General features: G+C 44.7%; 1 protein-coding gene across 1 annotated transcript in view; it reads right to left on the bottom strand.

Annotated features, from left to right (window-relative positions):
- The window catches only part of HOATZ (HOATZ cilia and flagella associated protein), a 38,502-nt gene extending 19,637 nt beyond the window's left edge, over window positions 1–18,865 (bottom strand). Inside the window, exons 1-3 of the mRNA XM_069948120.1 lie at window positions 18,275–18,865; window positions 16,521–16,556; window positions 12,698–12,768 (exon numbers count right to left, since the gene is read on the bottom strand). Coding sequence (XP_069804221.1) covers window positions 12,698–12,768; window positions 16,521–16,556; window positions 18,275–18,455 — 288 coding nt within the window. The 5' untranslated portion in view covers window positions 18,456–18,865. The remainder of the gene's footprint in view (window positions 1–12,697; window positions 12,769–16,520; window positions 16,557–18,274) is intronic.
- Between the last annotated feature and the right edge of the window lie 619 nt (window positions 18,866–19,484).

The following is a 19,484-nucleotide window of genomic DNA, read 5'->3' as shown; positions in this document are numbered from 1 at the left end:
TCCACGTCGGCCATCCTATGGACAAACTCAGCACAGAGCAGCACAGCCTGGAGGAGGGGAGTCTGATATTAACTCTATGAGGTACACAGGGAGCTGCTGTCAGTATATACAGTGAGTACAGTTATTAATACTGTACACTGAGAAATTTTACTACAAAGTGGCCAACCCTTTTAATGTTCAATTCATGTAAGAAATCCCTAAAAGTAAACTATAGCCTAGTATACAGTACAGTACCAATAAGCAGTACGGCCAGGATAAGGACTGATGTAGCCTGCTCAGTATTCCCTAACTTTACACACAGCTATTGAGGAATTAGGGTTATGCTCCTGGTAAGCGGCAGGTGTTCCTGGGTGTTGTACAATGGCACATCTATATGCAGAAGTAATGGTGGGCAAATGTAGGAATCCTCAGCCCTCTAGGCTATTACAGGAATGACTCAGTAAGCGAGCGAGTGAGTCACATGATAACATTATACTACTTAAGTATTCTTAGTACAATCCACTATATATTTGAAACAGCTCCAAAGCCGGGACTTTTATAGATTCTGCATTAACCTGTTCTTTCCAGCCTGAATAAGTGAAGTTTATAGACTTGGGTCTCTGCTCACTCTATTACACAGGATAATGTATTTACAGCAGTGTATTTGAGCGTAAAGCTCTCGGGGGATCTGTTACTTTAAGAACTCATAGCTCCTCGGGGAGTGCATTCACTTAATATACCAGCGTTCGTGGATCATCTTCTGGGAAATGACTTGTGCTAGTTACACCTGCAGAGACTCTTGTAAAGAAAATAATTAAAAATCTCAATCAGCATTACATAGCAATCAATTATAAGACTTCAGTGGGATCGGATCTGCAAAACCACGATCTGCAGACAGAGAAACTGGAACTATTACATTACTGATAATCTGAAGAGGCAGCACACATCACTGGTGATACCGGGAGTGGTAATGCTCAGTAAAAATGTCAGGATATAATGTAGACTTTCTATAGCGCCAACGTTTGTCTGAGTGCCCAGTGTTCTTTTATCCTCCTAATACTTGGCTCAACAATGCAATGTGTCTTACAGTATCAGAGCTGTGTAAGACGTATGATGTTACACTGAATTCTATGAAATACAGGGCTTCTTATTCTACTCTTGTACTGTGGGTGTCTAGCTGGCTCTGTCATATATGATTGCTAGTTCTCATGCATACACATAAGAACCATTTCATCAGTATAGTTTTTTTTGGGGGGTAACCAAATTTTTATCCATATCTTATGCAGCAGCACAAGAGTAGGCGAGTGTGTAAACAAGACATGACACCTCAACATAGACGGAGATCCAGCTAAGTGAGACTGTGGTTTGAGTGTCATTTGGACATAGAGACTTCCTTTTAAACTCTTAGCGGTGAATATAACAATTCTTTGGACAATAATACATAAACCGTGTAACCAAAAGTAATCTACACTCATGTCTTGGTTGCCAACTATCCTGGGGGTCAGCCAGTCTATCTCCATTCACACCACCTTAAGGACGCCCAAGGAACCCTTCAGGTCTCAGGTCCAAGGCAGTATCATTTTGAATATTTAATAGATCTATGGTCTTAATATTATAGTTTGTGTGTTTTACCTCACCTGGGCATAAAAAAGCATCCAGCACTTTGCCCAAATATCTTAATTTCTTGCAATTTCATTAAAAATATGTAGACACAGAACATTCCACCATTAGTATAGAATTGCCATAAAACAGAAAAGAACACAGGAGACATGCATATCTGACAGGCTTCACTCCTTACGTGTAGTATGAGAAGTAGTAAGATTTTATGAGTGAAGTGCTGGTTACTGGGACTTGATTATTCTACGTAAGAACCATTATATACACTCTAAGAACCAGAAAACTTAGAATAGGCCATCCATAATTATGGGTATCACTGGGTATCCAAGTACAATGCCAGTATTTTGTTAAGGGGGTATTCCAAGGGGGTATTCCAAGATTATAGCCTATAATACTTTTTCTAGGACCCCCACCATCCACCACAACAGGGATCCTTTCTCCCCCATATGAATGGAGCAGTGACCAGGCATGCATGCTGCAGCTCAATTACTGCCAAACAACTAAAGACAACTAAGCGCTACACTTCCAGTCCAATAGAGAGTGAATACAGTAGCCGTGCATGGGCTCAACAACAGCTCCATTCATACGGGAGGACCGTAATTCAGATTGGTTGGGGTCCCAGAGTTGATCTTGGGACTCTTGGAATAATCCCTTTAAGCTTGATACGGCAACTTATCCCATCAACTGAACAGGGCTGAGCTGCAGTATCAGGAACATCCGCTCCTATATAAATAATGCTATATAAAAAGTAGAGGGACCATAGGGCTCCAGACAGTTCTCATTGCCTGGCTTTCTGCTGGTTATGTGATTCTAGTAAGGTATGGTCTATGGTTGGCAAAACAATGGCAGATACCCCAACACGAAGGTTTATGTGACTGTCCAGAAGAGACATGTCCACCATTCAGGGCTTGGTTTCTGTGACGCATGACACTCAACGATCTCTGTGAAAGTGCCCTTCTACAACCCAGGTGTGAAGAATAATGTAAGAATTAGGGCATTTAGGGTGTTTTTACAGGGAGTAACTATCATAGGAGCATTGTTCTCTGGTAACATGCCCTGTGATCAGTAAATGTTTGTCTGAGGACTGATCACAAGTTTTGTGCAGACATATAATTGTCTGCATTCGTGTATTTCCAGGTATAAAAAGGGGATGTTCTACCAAGTGAGCACAAATAGTATTTGCTTATATCAGCCCAGCCTCTAATAACTAAATAAATGCCGAACATGATTTAAATGATAGGTCAGTTTCTGATAACACATCCCCTTTAAATCACTGGAATAATCTGTCTTCATTTACACATTAGCTCAGATATACACTCATTTAGTAAATGACAAATGTGTGTGCATGACATGACAAATGTGCCCCTATTCATGACTTCTCTTGCTGAATAATAATAAGTGCTTTCATGTATCAGTAATGAACACTAGCGCATTGCAAGGCTGCAGAACTGGTCTTCACCTATAGCAGCTGCCTGCCCAGGGACCTAATAATAATTCCCTGTACTCAGTTGTCTCCAGGTATTAATAGTAGGGCAAGATGGGAAACCCACCAGTAATGGCACAAGAGAATACATACAGTACATGGTCATATCAAGTCTGAGATAATGAGTAACTACTCATCAGGATGATGGTAATAGAATAGGGGTAGTATTACCTGAAGCAGAGAAGAGCAGAAACCTGCAGGATGATGCAACATCTACTCTCTTAGGGTACAAACCCACACACCGTATACACAGCAGATACGCAACAAATACGCAGCAAATACGCAGCAGATTTGTTGGTGCAGATTTGATGCTGTGTTCAGTTATTTAGATCTAATCTGCTGCGTATTTGCTGCGTGTTTGCTGCGTATCGCAGCAGTAAATACGCTGCTTATACGGTGTGTGGGTTTATACCCTTAGGGTATAAACACACACACACCGTATACGCAACGTATTTACTGCTGCGATACGCAGCAGATACGCAGCAGATACGCAGCAGATTAGATCTAAATAACTGAACACAGCATCAAGTCTTCACCATCAAATCTGCTGCAGATCTGCTGCGTATCTGCTGTGTATCTGCTGCATATACAGTGTGTGTGTTTGTACCCTGAGGTGGAACTCTTCAAGCAGAGAGTGATGGAATCGGAGGGCGCGAGCCATCCCAATAACACACTGAGGCAGGCGGGATTCTGAGATTCCGCCTGTATTAAGGTATGTTCACACTGAGGTATTCGGGCGGATCACTCGCCGCGGATTCCGCCGCTCACGGTCACGCACATCTCGGCCCATGCTATAGACTCTATTCTATGGTCAGGCTAACTAAATAACTTACTGCAGGATGCACCAGCCCACACTAACAAGCAGACACCACCAATCTCTATTTCTATGGACAAAATCCAACCTGCTGCCAGCAACCCCAGAATCAAAGACAGGACACAGTGTTGTGGCAGGTTTTAATCCACCATGCGTAGTAGTATCTGATGTACAATGTATCAGCCATAGATATCGTTGTCTATATGTATACATTGGAGTGGGGGGAGCTCAACTTGGCACTATTTTATTTCATGAGCAATAAAATGCTTCCCCATAGCCATCAAAACGGATAGAAGTATAGAAAATCCCACACACTTCTCTCCTGCAAATGGTGGAAAGAAACTTTAAGGGGCACTCTAAAGACATAAAAATGTTATTAAATGAACTGGTGTCAGAAAATTATACAGATTTCTAATTTACTTCTATTTGAAAATCTCAAGTCTTCCTGTACTTATCAGCTGCAGTATGTCCTGCAGGAAGTGGTGTATTCTTTCCAGTCTGACACAGTGCTCTCTGCTGCCACCTCTGTCCATGTTAGGAACTGTCCAGAACAGTAGAAATTCCCATAGAAAACCTCATCCACTCTGGACAGTTGCTGTCATTGGCACAGGTGGACAGAGAGCACTGTGTCAGACAGAGAATAATACAGCACTTTCTGCAGCACATCCAGCAGCTGATAAGTAATGGAAGACTTGAGATTTTCAAATAGAAATAATTTACAAATCTGTATAACCTTCTGACATCAGCTGATTTGCAAATATTTTTTCTTCTCCGGAGTACCCCTCTAAGTTTCTCCAATATCAGGGATGTAGTGATCCATTGGAAACTCTCATTTACATATGCTCCACTCACAGCTGACTGATGGGACGCCTGTTTAGGGAAAATTAATGAAAAATTGAGTTTTAGGAGAGAATTCCTTTCTGATATTGCAGTAAAACCTGTAGTGTCTACATTTTCCATACTACTACTACTAATAATAATAAATCAATGGATTTCCTCTTCCCATAGATCAATGGCTAAAATATCATTGAAAAATACATAGGCAGACTTTACAAAGCCTCTGTTTAATTACTCTGTTTGGTGTATTTAATATACCTCTGACATTTGTCCATTAAAGTACTAAGTAGCCCCTATATCCCTCTGACGACGATCAATCTGAGAAGACAAATGCTGGCATCCCGCTTTCGATGTCTAATGATTTTCTTTCCAAGAAGATGAACTACAAATGGGTTTAGTACAATTAATATTAATGTATAAGGACACTACTGGCATAAATACTGCGCTGAAACAACACGACTAGTCAAAAAGCAACGTCTCCACAATCAATGAAACATAAAATCAAATATTAGAGGCTTTTCACATGTCAGCTGTATTCTTCTGACCATCCATATTGTTACTGTAAGCAACTGGAGTTTTCAGTGCAAACCAGTTATCAGCAGATCAGACCCTTACACATGCCGTATCCCCTGTAAAGGCTCCACAAAGTCACAAATTAAGGGTAGAAGACACTGTAGGTCAAGGGGTCAAATACAGTGTGAGGCCTTAGTAGAGGTAGATATATTGCTATATTGTGTACTCCTTGTACAGCCGCATTCTGAAAGCTATAGCATTTTATTTTTCTGTATATGTAGCCATATGTGGGCTTGTTTTTTGCAAGACAAGTCATGTTTTTTAATGATACTATTTGGGGAATACATATTACTTATTTAAAGCGACTCTGTACCCACAATCTGTCCCCCCCAAACCACTTGTACCTTCAGATAGCTGCTTTTAATCCAAGATCTGTCCTGGGGTCCGTTCGGCAGGTGATGCAGTTATTGTCCTAAAAACAACTTTTAATCCGGCAGCGCTGTGTCTATAGGCCGGGGCTTACATTTGTATATGCATTAGGCTGGCACCACCTCTCCGTCCTTCCTACCCACCCTCCTCATCATTAGGAATGATCCAGGAACATTTACTGCTGTTTGAGCTTTGCACAGGTGTATTAACGATCCAGCCCATGTGCCGGGCTGCCACAGGTGGGGAATAGGAAGCAATCTGCCTGGAGTATTCCTAATGATGATGAGGGGGGGGGGGGAGTAAGGACAGAGAGGGTGTGCCAGCCTACTGCATATACAAATTTAAGCCCCGGCCGTTAGACACAGCGCTGCCGGATTAAAAGTTGTTTTTAGGACAATAACTGCATCCCCTGCTGAATGGACACCAGGACAGATCTAGGATTAAAAGCAGCTATCTGAAGGTACAAGAGGTTTGGGGGGGGGGTCAGATTGTGGGTACAGAGTCGCTTTAAGTTATATGTATCCCAAAAATCATAAGAGTATTAAAAAGGCTGTCCAGGCAGAGGTTTAGCGAAGCTCCCGGTCTCTGCTGCGCTTCCTTCCCCAGTGTAGGGGTCAGCAGAGACACTGCTGCTCTGCCAATGACCGGCCGTAACAATGTCCCACACACCCAGTGGCAATGTCTCATGACGACCCCACCACTAGGAAGTGAAGCGTAGTGAAGAAGCTGTGATAGCAAAGGTTCTTGGGGAGTAAGGGTGCCCTCACACATGCTTTTTGTGTGATTTTTTTTAGGCCAGAAAAACTGCAAATGCGTTTTTACAGGCCTTTGCAGTTTTTTTTTTTGTGTTTTTGACTTAATATGTGAGTGCTCTTTTTTTGTCGTTTAGGCATTTTTGTGTGCTGAACACAAGAGTGGAGTGGCTGCTGGCGTTTTTGAAAAACAATAAACAAAAAAAAACATTATTTAAAGCGGCATTATCAGCAGGTTCTTCCCAGAGAACTTGCTGATATGCTGCAGTAGCTGGTTCCCTTAGTATTAGATAGCCGTTACTTTAAGCCCTGGATTCCCCCGCATTATTTGTAAAATCACTAAATGCTCTTATGCAAATTACTAGCATAAGAGCATTTACAGCGTTGCTCTGGGCCAGAGAGCATTGCCGCTGCCCACTATGCATATTCTTAACTGCATAGTGGACTGTATACACTGTGGCTGCACAGGGAAGCAGTCCCGCCGGAGACTGTCTGCTTCCCGCGCATTTGTGAATCCATCGGGCCGCCGATCCTCCTGAAGGTTCCTCAAGACATAAGTATAAAGTCTATCTTATACTCACGTCCTGAGGGGCCTCCGGGAGGATCGGCGGCGGCCCAGGGGGTCTACGCATGCGCGGGAAGCAGCCCGTCTCAGGTGGGACTGCTTCCCTGCGCAGCCACAGTGTATACAGCCCACTATGCAGTTAAGAATATGCATAGTGGGCAGGACAGGAGAGGGTGGGCTGGGCGGGGCATGGCGATGCTCTCTGGCCCGGAGCAACGCCCTAAATTCTCTTATGCTAGTAATTTGCATAAGATCATTTAGTGATTTTACAAACAATGCGGGGCGGACAGGGGTTAAAATTATGGCTATATACTCCTGGGTTAAACAGCTACTGCGGCATATCAGCAGGTTCTCTGGGAGGAACCTGCAGATAGTGCCACTTCAAGGTGGGGGAAAAAAAACATTTTGCCTAGACAACCATTTTATTTTTGGAGGGTGAAAAATCAACAGATGGCTACTATCGTTTCTTTTTAGTTAAATTTGTACGGTTCGCCATATGGCATATTGGCATAAATAATATGTTACTTTATTCTGTGTTAGTACCATGTTTCTGTAACGGCTATCAAAGATCAATAGGATATATGGATAAGGGTTTTGTTCATGAAACATCCCTTAGGTATTCATTCATGTTGTCATGCAAGCATTTATAAATTCTAACCCCCATCCCAATGTGCCATAGGATGAAGCTGGTGTATAACTGGTGCATGGAGCACGCCAAGTATCCTAACCATCGGTGAGAGTGTACAGCTATTTATTATGTTGATGACGACACTTAAAGGGGTTATTCCGCGCTACATAAACATGGCCACTTTCCTCCAGAGACAGCTCTACTCTTGTCTCCAGCTTGGGCTAGGTTTTGCTGCTCAGTTCCATTGAAGTGAATGGAGCTTAATTGCAAACCGCACTTGAAATGGAGACAAGAGTCGTGTTGTCTCTGAAAGAAAGTGGCCATGTTTTTGTAGCACTGAATAACCCCTTTTAAGGGGTTATCCAGCGCTACAAAAACATGGCCACTTTCCCCCTACTGTTGTCTCCAGTTTGGGTGGGGTTTTGAAACTCAGTTCCATTGAAGTAAATGGAGCTTAATTGCAAACCGCACCTAAACTGGAGACAACAGTAGGGGGAAAAGTGGCCATGTTTTTGTAGCGCTGGATAACCCCTTTAACTGTTCACATGGACATAAAATTTTTAGCTCAGAGACCATTTAAGATGACAAATATCCAATATCAGGGAGCATGATGGGGGCAAATATTTGCTGAGCTGTAAACACATAAACATTTCCAGTTAGAAATAGCTGAGCAATGCATTATATACAAAATTACATGGTCATTACATAATGAGAGTTTCAGGATTATTTTTTCCATATAATAGAGAAATGACCCGGAGAGAAGCTTTACGGTTAGGCCCCCTCCCTCTACTAGCTTATAGTCCATCCCTGGCAATGGATTTAAGCTGCCAGCAAATGGAAGATTGAGAGCAATGCTGACCCCTTCATCTCTCATCTCCGCTATCTTCTAGAGAGAAAACTCTATTAACTAAATACACTGTCACCATAAATCTGTTATTCCTTCTGCTCTTTTATGTGTATACAGTATAAGGGATTTCTGTGCGCAGGAAAGAGGCTTTTCCATCAGCAAAAATGTTGCTATTGCTTATAATAATAAAGCTGATTATTTCCAGCGAAAAGGTGTTGGACTCTGCTCACACTTCTACTACGCAGTCAAAAAAAAGGTGCAGACCTAAATTTTTCTGATAAAATGATGGGACCTGAATGGACCCCATTATAGTCCATTGGGTGAAGGCAGCACTGCCGTCACTTTTCTCTTTCTGTTCCCATAGCAGAGATGAACAAAGCCTTATTCATAGTGCAGGGAAAGGGAAGTGACACCTACCATGGGTCCTCACAGATGTCAGGGTATATACCCTGCAATGTTATATGAGGAGGGGGCTGCAGGTTACAGTTAAAAGGGTATTCCAGTTTTAGAAAACTAAATACAGCGGTGCCTTGGATTACGAGCGTATTTCGTTCCGGGACCGTGCTTGTAATCAAAATCCACTCTTAAACCAAAGCAAATGGTCCCATAAGAAATCATTGAAATTCAGACAATTGGTTCCACACCCCAACAATAACGATTTTATATTCTGAATAACATGTAAAACAAATAAAACAAACATTTAGAAACAGCAGAATATGTGATATTATAAGTTACTGTACAGTATAGCAATCAGCATGTGGTGTATAATGTATAGTAACTACATAAGAATGAAAAAAACAGCAGCAGTTTGTAGATACAGGCTGGAACTGCAGATCCCCATAATGCAGTAGTGTAGTACAACAAGCTAGAATAGAGAAGCAGGGCTGCTGTCAGAGGTCTGTGTGGTCACATGACAGCAATGGGGAAGGGGTGTGTTCAGCATGGACCAATCAGGACTGACATAGACTGCAGGGAGTATGAAGGAATGAGCAGGATATATGTGGGCACAGTATAGCAGCACTCTCTGTCTGGGGAGAGAGGGGTTACAGATATGGAGTGATTACCTCCACAGTCCTGTCCCCTGATGTAAGCCCCAGCCTGAAGTGGATCTGCTATGATTTGGAAGGTAAGGGAGACTTCCTGGGTCAGAGTACAGAGCTGTAGACCCCGCTATGCAGACCATGTCCCTCCCCGACTTTCCCTTCCACCCAGTACAGGGAGCTCTTAAACCAAAGCAATGCCCTTAAACCAAGTCACAATTTTGAAAAACTGTGAGCTCTTCTTCCAAAACGCTCTTAACCCAAGTTACTCTTAAACCAAGATACCACTGTATATTCTCTTTGTATGATTTAGCAGATGGGTAACTCACCCTTCTGGGAGAAACTTAGAGGAACCTAACTTCCTGTTACATTCCCATAGGAGATTAACAAATACAATGTCTCACAATATATTGACCATACGCATTAACGTATATAACTGAACCAAAGAAGAAAAAAAATGCTGGACATGTGTATACAATATATCAAATAATATACATTTTATTGCAAAAATCACATAAAAATACATACAGATGATAATAGACTGATAGGGGGATAAAAAAAAAGACCCCACAAGGAGAAGTAGATATCTGTACAACAAATAGTATGTGCAAATAAAGCTACAGTAAGTCAGATTGGAAACAATGGCACTGGGCACACATGTATAAAAGAACATATATCATAGAGACTACAGCATATAAGCAGTATATATGAGAACGAGTAAAAGTGCATAGTGCACCTGCATAATTCTAGCTGTAGAAATATACTCCAAATCGCAATATAAACAGCCCGGCCAATAAAGGTAAAATACCTACTGCCTCCTCCTCGATCTTACCCAACGCACGTTTCGTGTCACACCGCTTTGTCAAGAGTAATAAACTGAAAGACTGAATGCTGTTTTATGTAAATGTGAACCAAGTGTGGAGAAAGACATCATCAGGTGAAAGCAATGCAATCACGACCATGTGATTGCATAATCCTGCAATAGTCCGGTCACATGGCCCCTATCAGTCTATTATCATCTGTATGTATTTTTGTATGATTTTTGCAATAAAATTTATATTATTTGATATATTGTATACACATGTCCAGCATTTTCTTTTCTTCTTTGGTTGAGTCATTCCCATAGGATAGGATGCTGACCTTCATCTTAAGCATAGTTTATAATATGTTAATTAGGTAGTAAAGTGCACGGGAGGTGGGACTACAGTCCATGTTGCACTGATCAGCCCGCCTGCTGCGCCTCTTCATAAATATTCATCTAGCACTCTGCAGTAATAAGCTGCTGGAGTGGTGTCACTACAGAGCGCTGCCTAAATATTCATGAAGAGGGGTGGGTGGATCGGAGCGTCCAGGGCTGTAATACTAACCCCAGTGCACCAAACATTTTACTTAAATGGAGAATTGCAGGAAAACAGCGATGAGGATTAAAGGGGTAGTGCGGCGCTAAAAAATTATTCACAGAATAACACACATTACAAAGTTATACAACTTTGTAATGTATGTTATGTCTGTGAATGGCCCCCTTCCCGTGTCCCACCACCCCCACCCGTGTACCCGGAAGTGTGTGGTGCATTACACATTACCTGATCCGTGTCGAGGGCCGTCCGCCATTTTGTGCCAAACGTCATCTTCGGACGCACGGCCAAATACCTGCCGCCGCCCCCCCTCCGCCGCGTCATAAGTGTGCTCAGACGCGACTGGCTAAGCACAGTTATGCTTAGCCAATAGCGGCTGAGCAGCTGATGACGCGTCCGCGTTTGGCACAAAGTGGCGGACGGCCCTCGATACGGATCAGGTAATGTATAATGCACGACACACTTCCGGGTACACGGACGGGGGTGGTGGGACACGGGAAGGGGGCTATTAACAGACATAACATACATTACAAAGTTGTATAACTTTGTAATGTGTGTTATTCTGTGAATAATTTTTTAGCGCCGCACTATCCCTTTAAGGTAAGAAAATCTTCTTCCTCAGTGTCCCTGGCCCTATGGGAAGTAACAGCAGGTTAGATTCTTCTAACCTGCTGTTAAGTTTCTTTTTAAGGCCCCTTAAAGGTCAAACACTGATTTGAATCCATCCTCATTATGTGAAAATGTAGAACAAGTTGTTTTCCTCCGGGAGGACAGCTACTTATACACTACCATCTCACATCTTTATATGCTGAAAATCAGTAACATTTTTCAATTAACTTTTTATCATGTTTTTCAAGATGTCTGTCAGCTGTCACTCAATTGTTCATTTCATTGTTTACTTGGGTAAAAATGTGTCTTGGTCATGTGATTGATACAGTTATCATAGAGGTGTCTTGTAACACACCAAATACATCACATGACCTGGACAGATTTTTTTCACTGCAAATAAACAGAATGATGGAGAGAGGGGGGGGGGGGGGTATCAAAGGGTACAAAATATACACGGGTGTAAACTGCCCACAGCAACCAATCACAGCTCAGCTTTCAGCTCTGGTAAAATGATAGAGGAGCTGTGATTGGTTGCTGTGCGCAGTTTACGCAAGTGTATATTTTATACCCTTTGATAAATCTCCCCCAAGGAGTCTGAAGTATACTTAAAATCTGAAAAACATTTTATTATGTATATCATAAAACTTTTTTTTGTTGAACACAGAGTAACTCTTTAAAGGGGGGTCTCCACCACAATATTGATGGGACATACTATTTGGCTGTCTTTGTAATGCAGGACAGAACAGGTCCTCTAAACTGAAGGGCACTCTTTATAACTGCTCTTAAAGCGAATGTACCACTAAGTACATCGCTATGGGTTTTTTACATGAGCAGACCGGCGCTGGTCCATTAGAATCAATGGAGCTGTGTCACGGAGGGGAGATCATCACACTGGGGGCCAGTGGACTTGCCCCCAGTGCTTTGGGGTGGGGTGGTGCTCGGTAATAGATCGGCACCGCGTGCGGGAAACGGGCGTTGGTTCAAAAAAAGGACCGCGGCACCGGCATTCCCCGCACCAGCATCGGTCTGTTCACGTAAAAAACCCATAGTGATGTGCCTAGTCTGGCCAAGAGATGAGGGTTCTTTAACCCAGAATTTGTTTTGAAACTGGAAAACCGCTAAAGCTACAGTAGAAAGAAGGATGTATCATTGCAAGACAGATGGTTTCCAGCATTCTGCTCCCCAGACCTATAACACCGTAATAAAGGAAGATAAGAAATCATACTTACTTTTTGCATATAGACGGATCGTAGTTCTACATCTCGCAGTCTCTGTGCTTCCAATAAAAAATACTCCGTCTCTGAAAAAAGACAATCTGCTTTATGACTTGGAAAGGTGCAAGACACTTTACACCAGGGGTCTCAAACTCAATTTACCCGGGGGCCGCTGGAGGTAGAGTCTGGGTGAGGCTGGACCGCATCAGGTTTTCCACAAGAAGGGGACTGGGGGGAGCTGGGGGTGACACAGGGGACTGGGGGGAGCTGGGGGGTGACACAGGGGACTGGGGGGAGCAGGGGGTGACACAGGGGACTGGGGTGACAAAGGGGACTGGGGGTAACACAGGGGACTGGGGGGAGCAGGGGTGACAGAGGGGAGCTGGGGGGTGATACAGGGGACTGGGGGGAGCAGGGGGGTGACGCTGGGGACTGGGGGTCCCTGAGAGGGGACTGGGGGGAGCAGGGGTGACAGAGGGGAGCTGGGGGTGACACAGGAGACTGGGGGGAGCAGGGGGGTGACACAGGGGACTGGGGGTGACAAAGGGGACTGGGGGTCTCTGAGAGGGGACTGGGGGTGACAAAGGGGACTGGGAGTCTCTGAGAGGGGACTGGGGGGTTACACAGGGGACTGGGGGGACCTGGGGGGAGCTGACAGGGGACTGGGGGGAGCTGGACACACCCCTCCTCTCACCCCCGGCACTGGCGCGCTCCTCTCAGCCGCACATGCAGCTCCTCAATCTCTGGAGGAGGAGGCCGCGGGGACTGCAGGGTGAGGTGATCGCATCGCTGCAAGTCCTGGGGCTGTAAAGCAGGATCGGGGATCTGCACTGCATCCCCCGATCCTGCTGAACAGCCCCAGGACTTGCAGCGATGCGATCACCTCACCCTGCAGTCCCCGCGGCCTCCTCCTCCAGAGACCGGGGAGCTGCATGTGTGGCAGGGACGCTAGGGGGCGACGGCTCTGCCAGGTGGCTGTTGGCCCCTGCACCGCACAACTCCCCTACCACCACCACCGCCGCCCACCTCTCCGTCGTCTTCGGGAGGCCGGCCGAACAGCTGCAGCCGTCCCTGATGCCGGCCCCCCTCTGCCGCGTCATCAGCTGCTCAGCCGCGATTGGCTGAGCATAAAGTTAAGCTCAGCCAATCGCGGCTGAGCTGCTGATGAGGGCCGCACTTACAGGGAAGCTACCATTGAGGTGGGGGCCGCAAACTAGTGTCCCGAGGGCCGCAGTTGACCCGCGGGCCGCGAGTTTGAGACCCCTGCTTTACACTGAACAAAATACTACAATAAATAGTAATAACCTCACAGCTGCAGTATGATGCAAAGTGCTGATGTGCACAGGAGCATCAGTTCTGGATAAAGCCAGTGAAGTTTTGACAAGCAGTTATAGTACACATGCCTGCTGCCTATATAGCACCTGGGGATGACTACTGGATCCTGGTATGGAAGAGATACTGCAGCTAATATCACACAGGGGGCTGTATGTATATATATATATATATATATATATATATATATATATATATATATATATTATGATCTGCACTGCCACAGACAAAATCTAGTTATTTACTGCAGAAGGTACTAAAGGCAATGTAGTGTCGTTTTGTGCCATCTGTAAGTGCCGTGTTTTACAGGACACATTGGGGGAGATTTATGAAAGGGTGTAAATATACACCTGGTGTAAACTGCCCACAGCAACCAATCACATCTCCTCTTATATTTTACCAGAGCTGAAAGCTGAGCTGTGATTGGTTGCTGTGGGCAGTTAACACCAGGTGTATATTTATACCCTTTCATAAATCTCCCCCATAGATTTCACAGCACAATGCTACTTTCCACCACCACACTTAGTAAGAATGAGCTATGGTGGTGCAGAGAACTGCACAATGCTGTATACCTCTACCTCCTTTCCTGATCTCTTCAACGCCTTAGGCCCTATTAACACGTCCATGGTTCTGTCTGCAGTTGTGGACACAACATACCATAGGACCAATAGATTTCCATGGCCCTGTTTACATGTCAGTACATGTGTACAGGGCTGTGATCACCATGTTATATGTGGTAGTCTGTGAAGGATGGAGCACTACTGATGCACATTAGTAGTGCAGGCCACAGTCAGGGGCTGCACTACAGACATTCTGCAATTGTATTGTGTCCTATACTCCAGTTACATCCATTGTGGATGTGCAGTCACTGTGGAATTATTGGCACTGGGCAAAGCTAGAGAAACTGGAGCCACCACTCACTCTGCTGTCAACTATAAAGGCTGCAGCCCTTGGTTAGTTCACAGTGTAGTGTGAAAATTAACAATAAACTGTTGACCAACTAGGGACTCTGTGTAAACTAGACTGTGGACTGGTTTACAGCAGCCTTTACACTAGACTGTGGAGTGACTGGGGTGGTGTTTACACTATACTATAGACTGACTGGGGGTGGTGTTTACATGAAACTGTGGAGTGACTGGGGGCAGTATTTACACTAGACTGTGGAGTGGCCAGGGGTGGTGTTTACACTAGACTGTGGAGTGCCCGGGGGGGAGGGGGAGGGGGTGTTACACTAGACTTTGGAGAGGCCAGGGTGGTGTTTACACTAGACTGTGGAGTACCCGGGGTGGTGTTTACACTAGACTGTGGAGTAACCAGGGTGGTGTTTACACTAGACTGTGGAGTGACCGGGGTGGTGTTTACACTAGACTGTGTAGTGGCCAGGGTGGTGTTTACACTAGACTGTGTAGTGGCCAGGGTGGTGTTTACACTAGACTGTGTAGTGGCCAGGGTGGTGTTTACATTAAACTGTGGAGTGACTGGGGGCAGTATTTACACTAGACTGTGGAGTGGCCAGGGGTGGTGTTTACACTAGACTGTGGAGTGCCCGGGGTGGGGGTGTTACACTAGACTTTGGAGTGAGCGCTTTGGTGTTTACACTAGACTGTGGAGTGGCCAGGGTGGTGTTTACACTAGACTGTGGAGTAACCGGGGTGGTGTTTACACTAGACTGTGGAGTCACCGGGGTGGTGTTTACACTAGACTGTGTAGTGGCCAGGGTGGTGTTTACATGAAACTGTGGAGTGACTGGGGGCAGTATTTACACTAGACTGTGGAGTGGCCAGGGGTGGTGTTTACACTAGACTGTGGAGTGCCCGGGGTGGGGGTGTTACACTAGACTTTGGAGTGAGCGCTTTGGTGTTTACACTAGACTGTGGAGTGGCCAGGGTGGTGTTTACACTAGACTGTGGAGTAACCGGGGTGGTGTTTACACTAGACTGTGGAGTGACAGGGGTGGTGTTTACACTAGACTGTGGAGTGTCCGGGGTGGTGTTTACACTAGACTGTGGAGTGTCTGGGGGGTGGTGTTTACACTAGACTGTGGAGTGGCCGGAGTGGTGTTTACACTAGACTGTGGAGTGTCCGGGGGGTGGTGTTTACACTAGACTGTGGAGTGGCCGGGGGTGGTGTTTACACTAGACTGTGGAGTGTCCGGGGGCGGGGGGGGGGGGTGTTTACACTAGATTGTGGAGTGACCATAAGTGGTGTTTATACTAGACTGTGGAGTGGCCGGGGGTGGTGTTTACACTAGACTGACCACATGCAGCTATTACTATTACTTCTGGCGACAAATTACTTAAACTTTTTCATTTTCTTCTAGCAACAAATATAATTTAGTTTATAACCAGCAATCACCTGTAACAAAAAAAAAATCATCCCTACATGACAATATATTGCGGTGTATGGTCCCACTCACTCGTCTGAGACAGCAGCCCCGTCTCTTGTCCTGTCTGTATGTTCTATACTTGTCCTATAGACAGTAATAAAGCCTGGCCTCCATACTTACTGAGATCCTCCAGTTCTTGTTGGCTGTAATTCTTTCCTAGAAATGAAAATGAAAAATACCAATAGATAATTATTTCTCCACCCTCAGCAATACTTTGGTCCAGCCCCACTACTCACACCCCCAATAACGTCTCTGCAGGTCCCCAGGTCTCTCCCACTCCTCATAGTGATTTTGCTTTTCATTTAATATAATTCATTATATGGGATCAGTGAGTAGAAGTGAATGTGTATTGATCCCTTTAATTCTGTATTCCTGACAGGGCGCTTTCAGCTTAAGTGTCATTTTAGTGAACCCAAGGCCTATTTAATGTAGCGATTAGAGGATTAATGGCGGAGTGAAGGCTGCGCGGGTCCAGCGGACAGTGCGGCTAGACAGGTGGCTCTCTGCATACACTGAACCATACCTCATCTTCATTGTCCTATATGAGAATGGGAATCAATAGTATTTAATTTAAAGGTCCATAGTGCCTGGATGACTATTTACATACTTATAGCTGCCAGTTACAGAATAATCCATATATACAGAATGTCTTATCATTAATCCTGATACATGATAGATTTATCTGGGGATATAGATTAACACAAGAAGAGATGCAGATCACACATTTCTGCTATTCACATGCACACATTATTTGATGACAGACCATAACAGAGCTCTATTTTAGTGCCTGTGTTGTGTTAACACCTATAACTGAGTGCAGAATATACATAGGGTACTATGAGGGTCTAAGTTTGGTTTATAAGACCCCCTGTGGTCTAGGTCTATTATAAAGCTGCATTAAAGTGGCAATTTTCTCTTCTTTCAGATCAACTGGTTTCAGAAAGTTACATAGATTTGTAATTTACTTCTATTTAAAAACCTCCAGCTTTCCAGTACTTATCAGCTGCTGTATGCCCTGCAGGAAGTGGTGTATTCTTTCCATTCTCACACAGTGCTCTCTGCTGCCACCTCTGTCCATGTCAGGAACTGTCCAGAGTAGTAGAGAAAACCTCTCCTGCTCTGGACAGCTCCTGACATGGACAGAGGTGGCAGCAGAGAGCACTGTGTCATACTGGAGAGAATACACCACTTCCTGCAGGACATACAGCAGCTGATAAGTACTGGAAGACTGGAGATTTTTTAAATAAAAGTAAATTACAGATCTGTATAACTTTCTTATACCAGTTGATTTAAAAGACATAAAAAAGCTGAACATTTACAAATAACAGAATACTGTCCAGAGCAGGAGAGGTTATCTATGGGGATTCATAAAAAACCGAGACAGAGTTCCTGTCTCAGCCAGAGGTGTCAGCAGAGAGCAGTGTGTCAGACTAAAAATAAAACATTTCCTGCAGGACATGCAGTAGCTGATAAGTATGGCAAGACTTGAGATTTTTTAATAGAAGTAAATTACAAATCTATATAACTTTCACCAGTTGATTTGAAAGAAAAAGATTTTCACTGGACAACCCCTTTAACTGTGGTTTTTGGCACTTAAGAAAAATCCTAAAAAACACCACACGTGAACAGTCATGCCCAATGATACTAGTCAGCAGCGCAAGATTTTTCCTAGTGGATATTTTAGCCTCTTGCAGAAATCTATAACCATGTTACTCAGCAGGGAGTATTCCCCTATCTATTCACACTTACAGGAGACAGCCCCCACCCTGTATGACAGCATCAGCCCCATACAGTGATCTTTCCCAGGTACTATCATAGTGATCGCACTGAGACTAACCGCAGCACATATCGCTAGGTGTGAATGAGACACTTACGCGGTTTGGCCTCCCCGGCAGCCCTCAGCCTCTGCTCCACATCCCCGGACACCAGTCTGGACTCCAGCGGAGGCTGCAGGGTGAGCGAGTTCCAGAAGATCCTGCTGCACATGATATCGTGCTCGGACGAGCCGGTAAACACGGTGTAATCGTCATAACCGGGCTCCTCCGTGCCGTCCATGCTGCTATGTTTATACGGAAGTGCTGATCACCATGGAAACGAGACGCTGCGCAGGCGCAGAGAGGGAGTCTGTGTGTCAGGCGTGTAAGGGCTGCCAGAGATCCTGCTAAATAGGAGGCAGGGATATACAGTGACACATGTAGTGTAGTGATGGTGTATATAGTATATGCAAGAGTACTGAGAGTAGCCTGTTACTGGAAGGGCAGACACACAGCCCTCCACTCTACATATAGTATGGCCCACACACAGGATAGTAACAGCAAGCAGTGTGCAATACAGAATATGTAGCATTGCTCCCCCCTGAACCAAGTATGCTGATAAACAGATTATACATCTCCCATAGATGACAATGGGAGTTGTAAAAATGACACTGGAGGTGCTGTGAGAGTTACACACAATGGGGGAGGTTTATCAGACATGGTGTACAGTGAAACTGGCTCAGTTGCCCCTAGCAACCAATCAGATTCCACCTTTCATTTTCCAAAGTGTCTCTGAGGAATGAAAGGTGGAATCTGATTGGTTGCTAGGGGCAATTGAGCCAGTTCTACTTTACACCATGTTTGATAAATCTCCCCCTACGTGACCAGCTTCTCAGGCTTTATTCACACGTCCGTTGTTCTGTCCGCAATTGCAGACAGAAGATAAAACCAATGTTATTCAATGACCCGTTCACACGTCCGTATGTGTATACGGGGCAGCAATCTGTGCCGCAAAAAGACAGACATGTTGTAATGCGGACCGTTTTTTGCGGCACGGATCACTACACTAATGAGGTGGGAATGTAGTGCTCCGTGAAGCATGGAGCACTACAGATGCACATTCGTAGTGCGAGCCGCGGGTCCTCAGTCACGGGCTGCACTATGGATGTGTGAATCCAGTCTCACTTGTTTTATATAATCTGGGCACAGTAACTTGGCCGGATGGGGCTGAGGACCCTTGTTATTAAAGGGGTTATCCAGTGCTACAAAAACATGGCCACTTTTGCCCCATTCTTGTCTCCAGATTGGGTGGGGTTTGAAACTCAGTTCC

Source organism: Dendropsophus ebraccatus, chromosome 12 (assembly GCF_027789765.1).
Source record: "Dendropsophus ebraccatus isolate aDenEbr1 chromosome 12, aDenEbr1.pat, whole genome shotgun sequence".
Taxonomy (NCBI): Eukaryota; Metazoa; Chordata; class Amphibia; order Anura; family Hylidae; genus Dendropsophus; species Dendropsophus ebraccatus.
The sequence above is the reverse complement of the archived record's forward strand: the minus strand, read 5'-3'. Positions and strand labels throughout refer to the sequence as shown.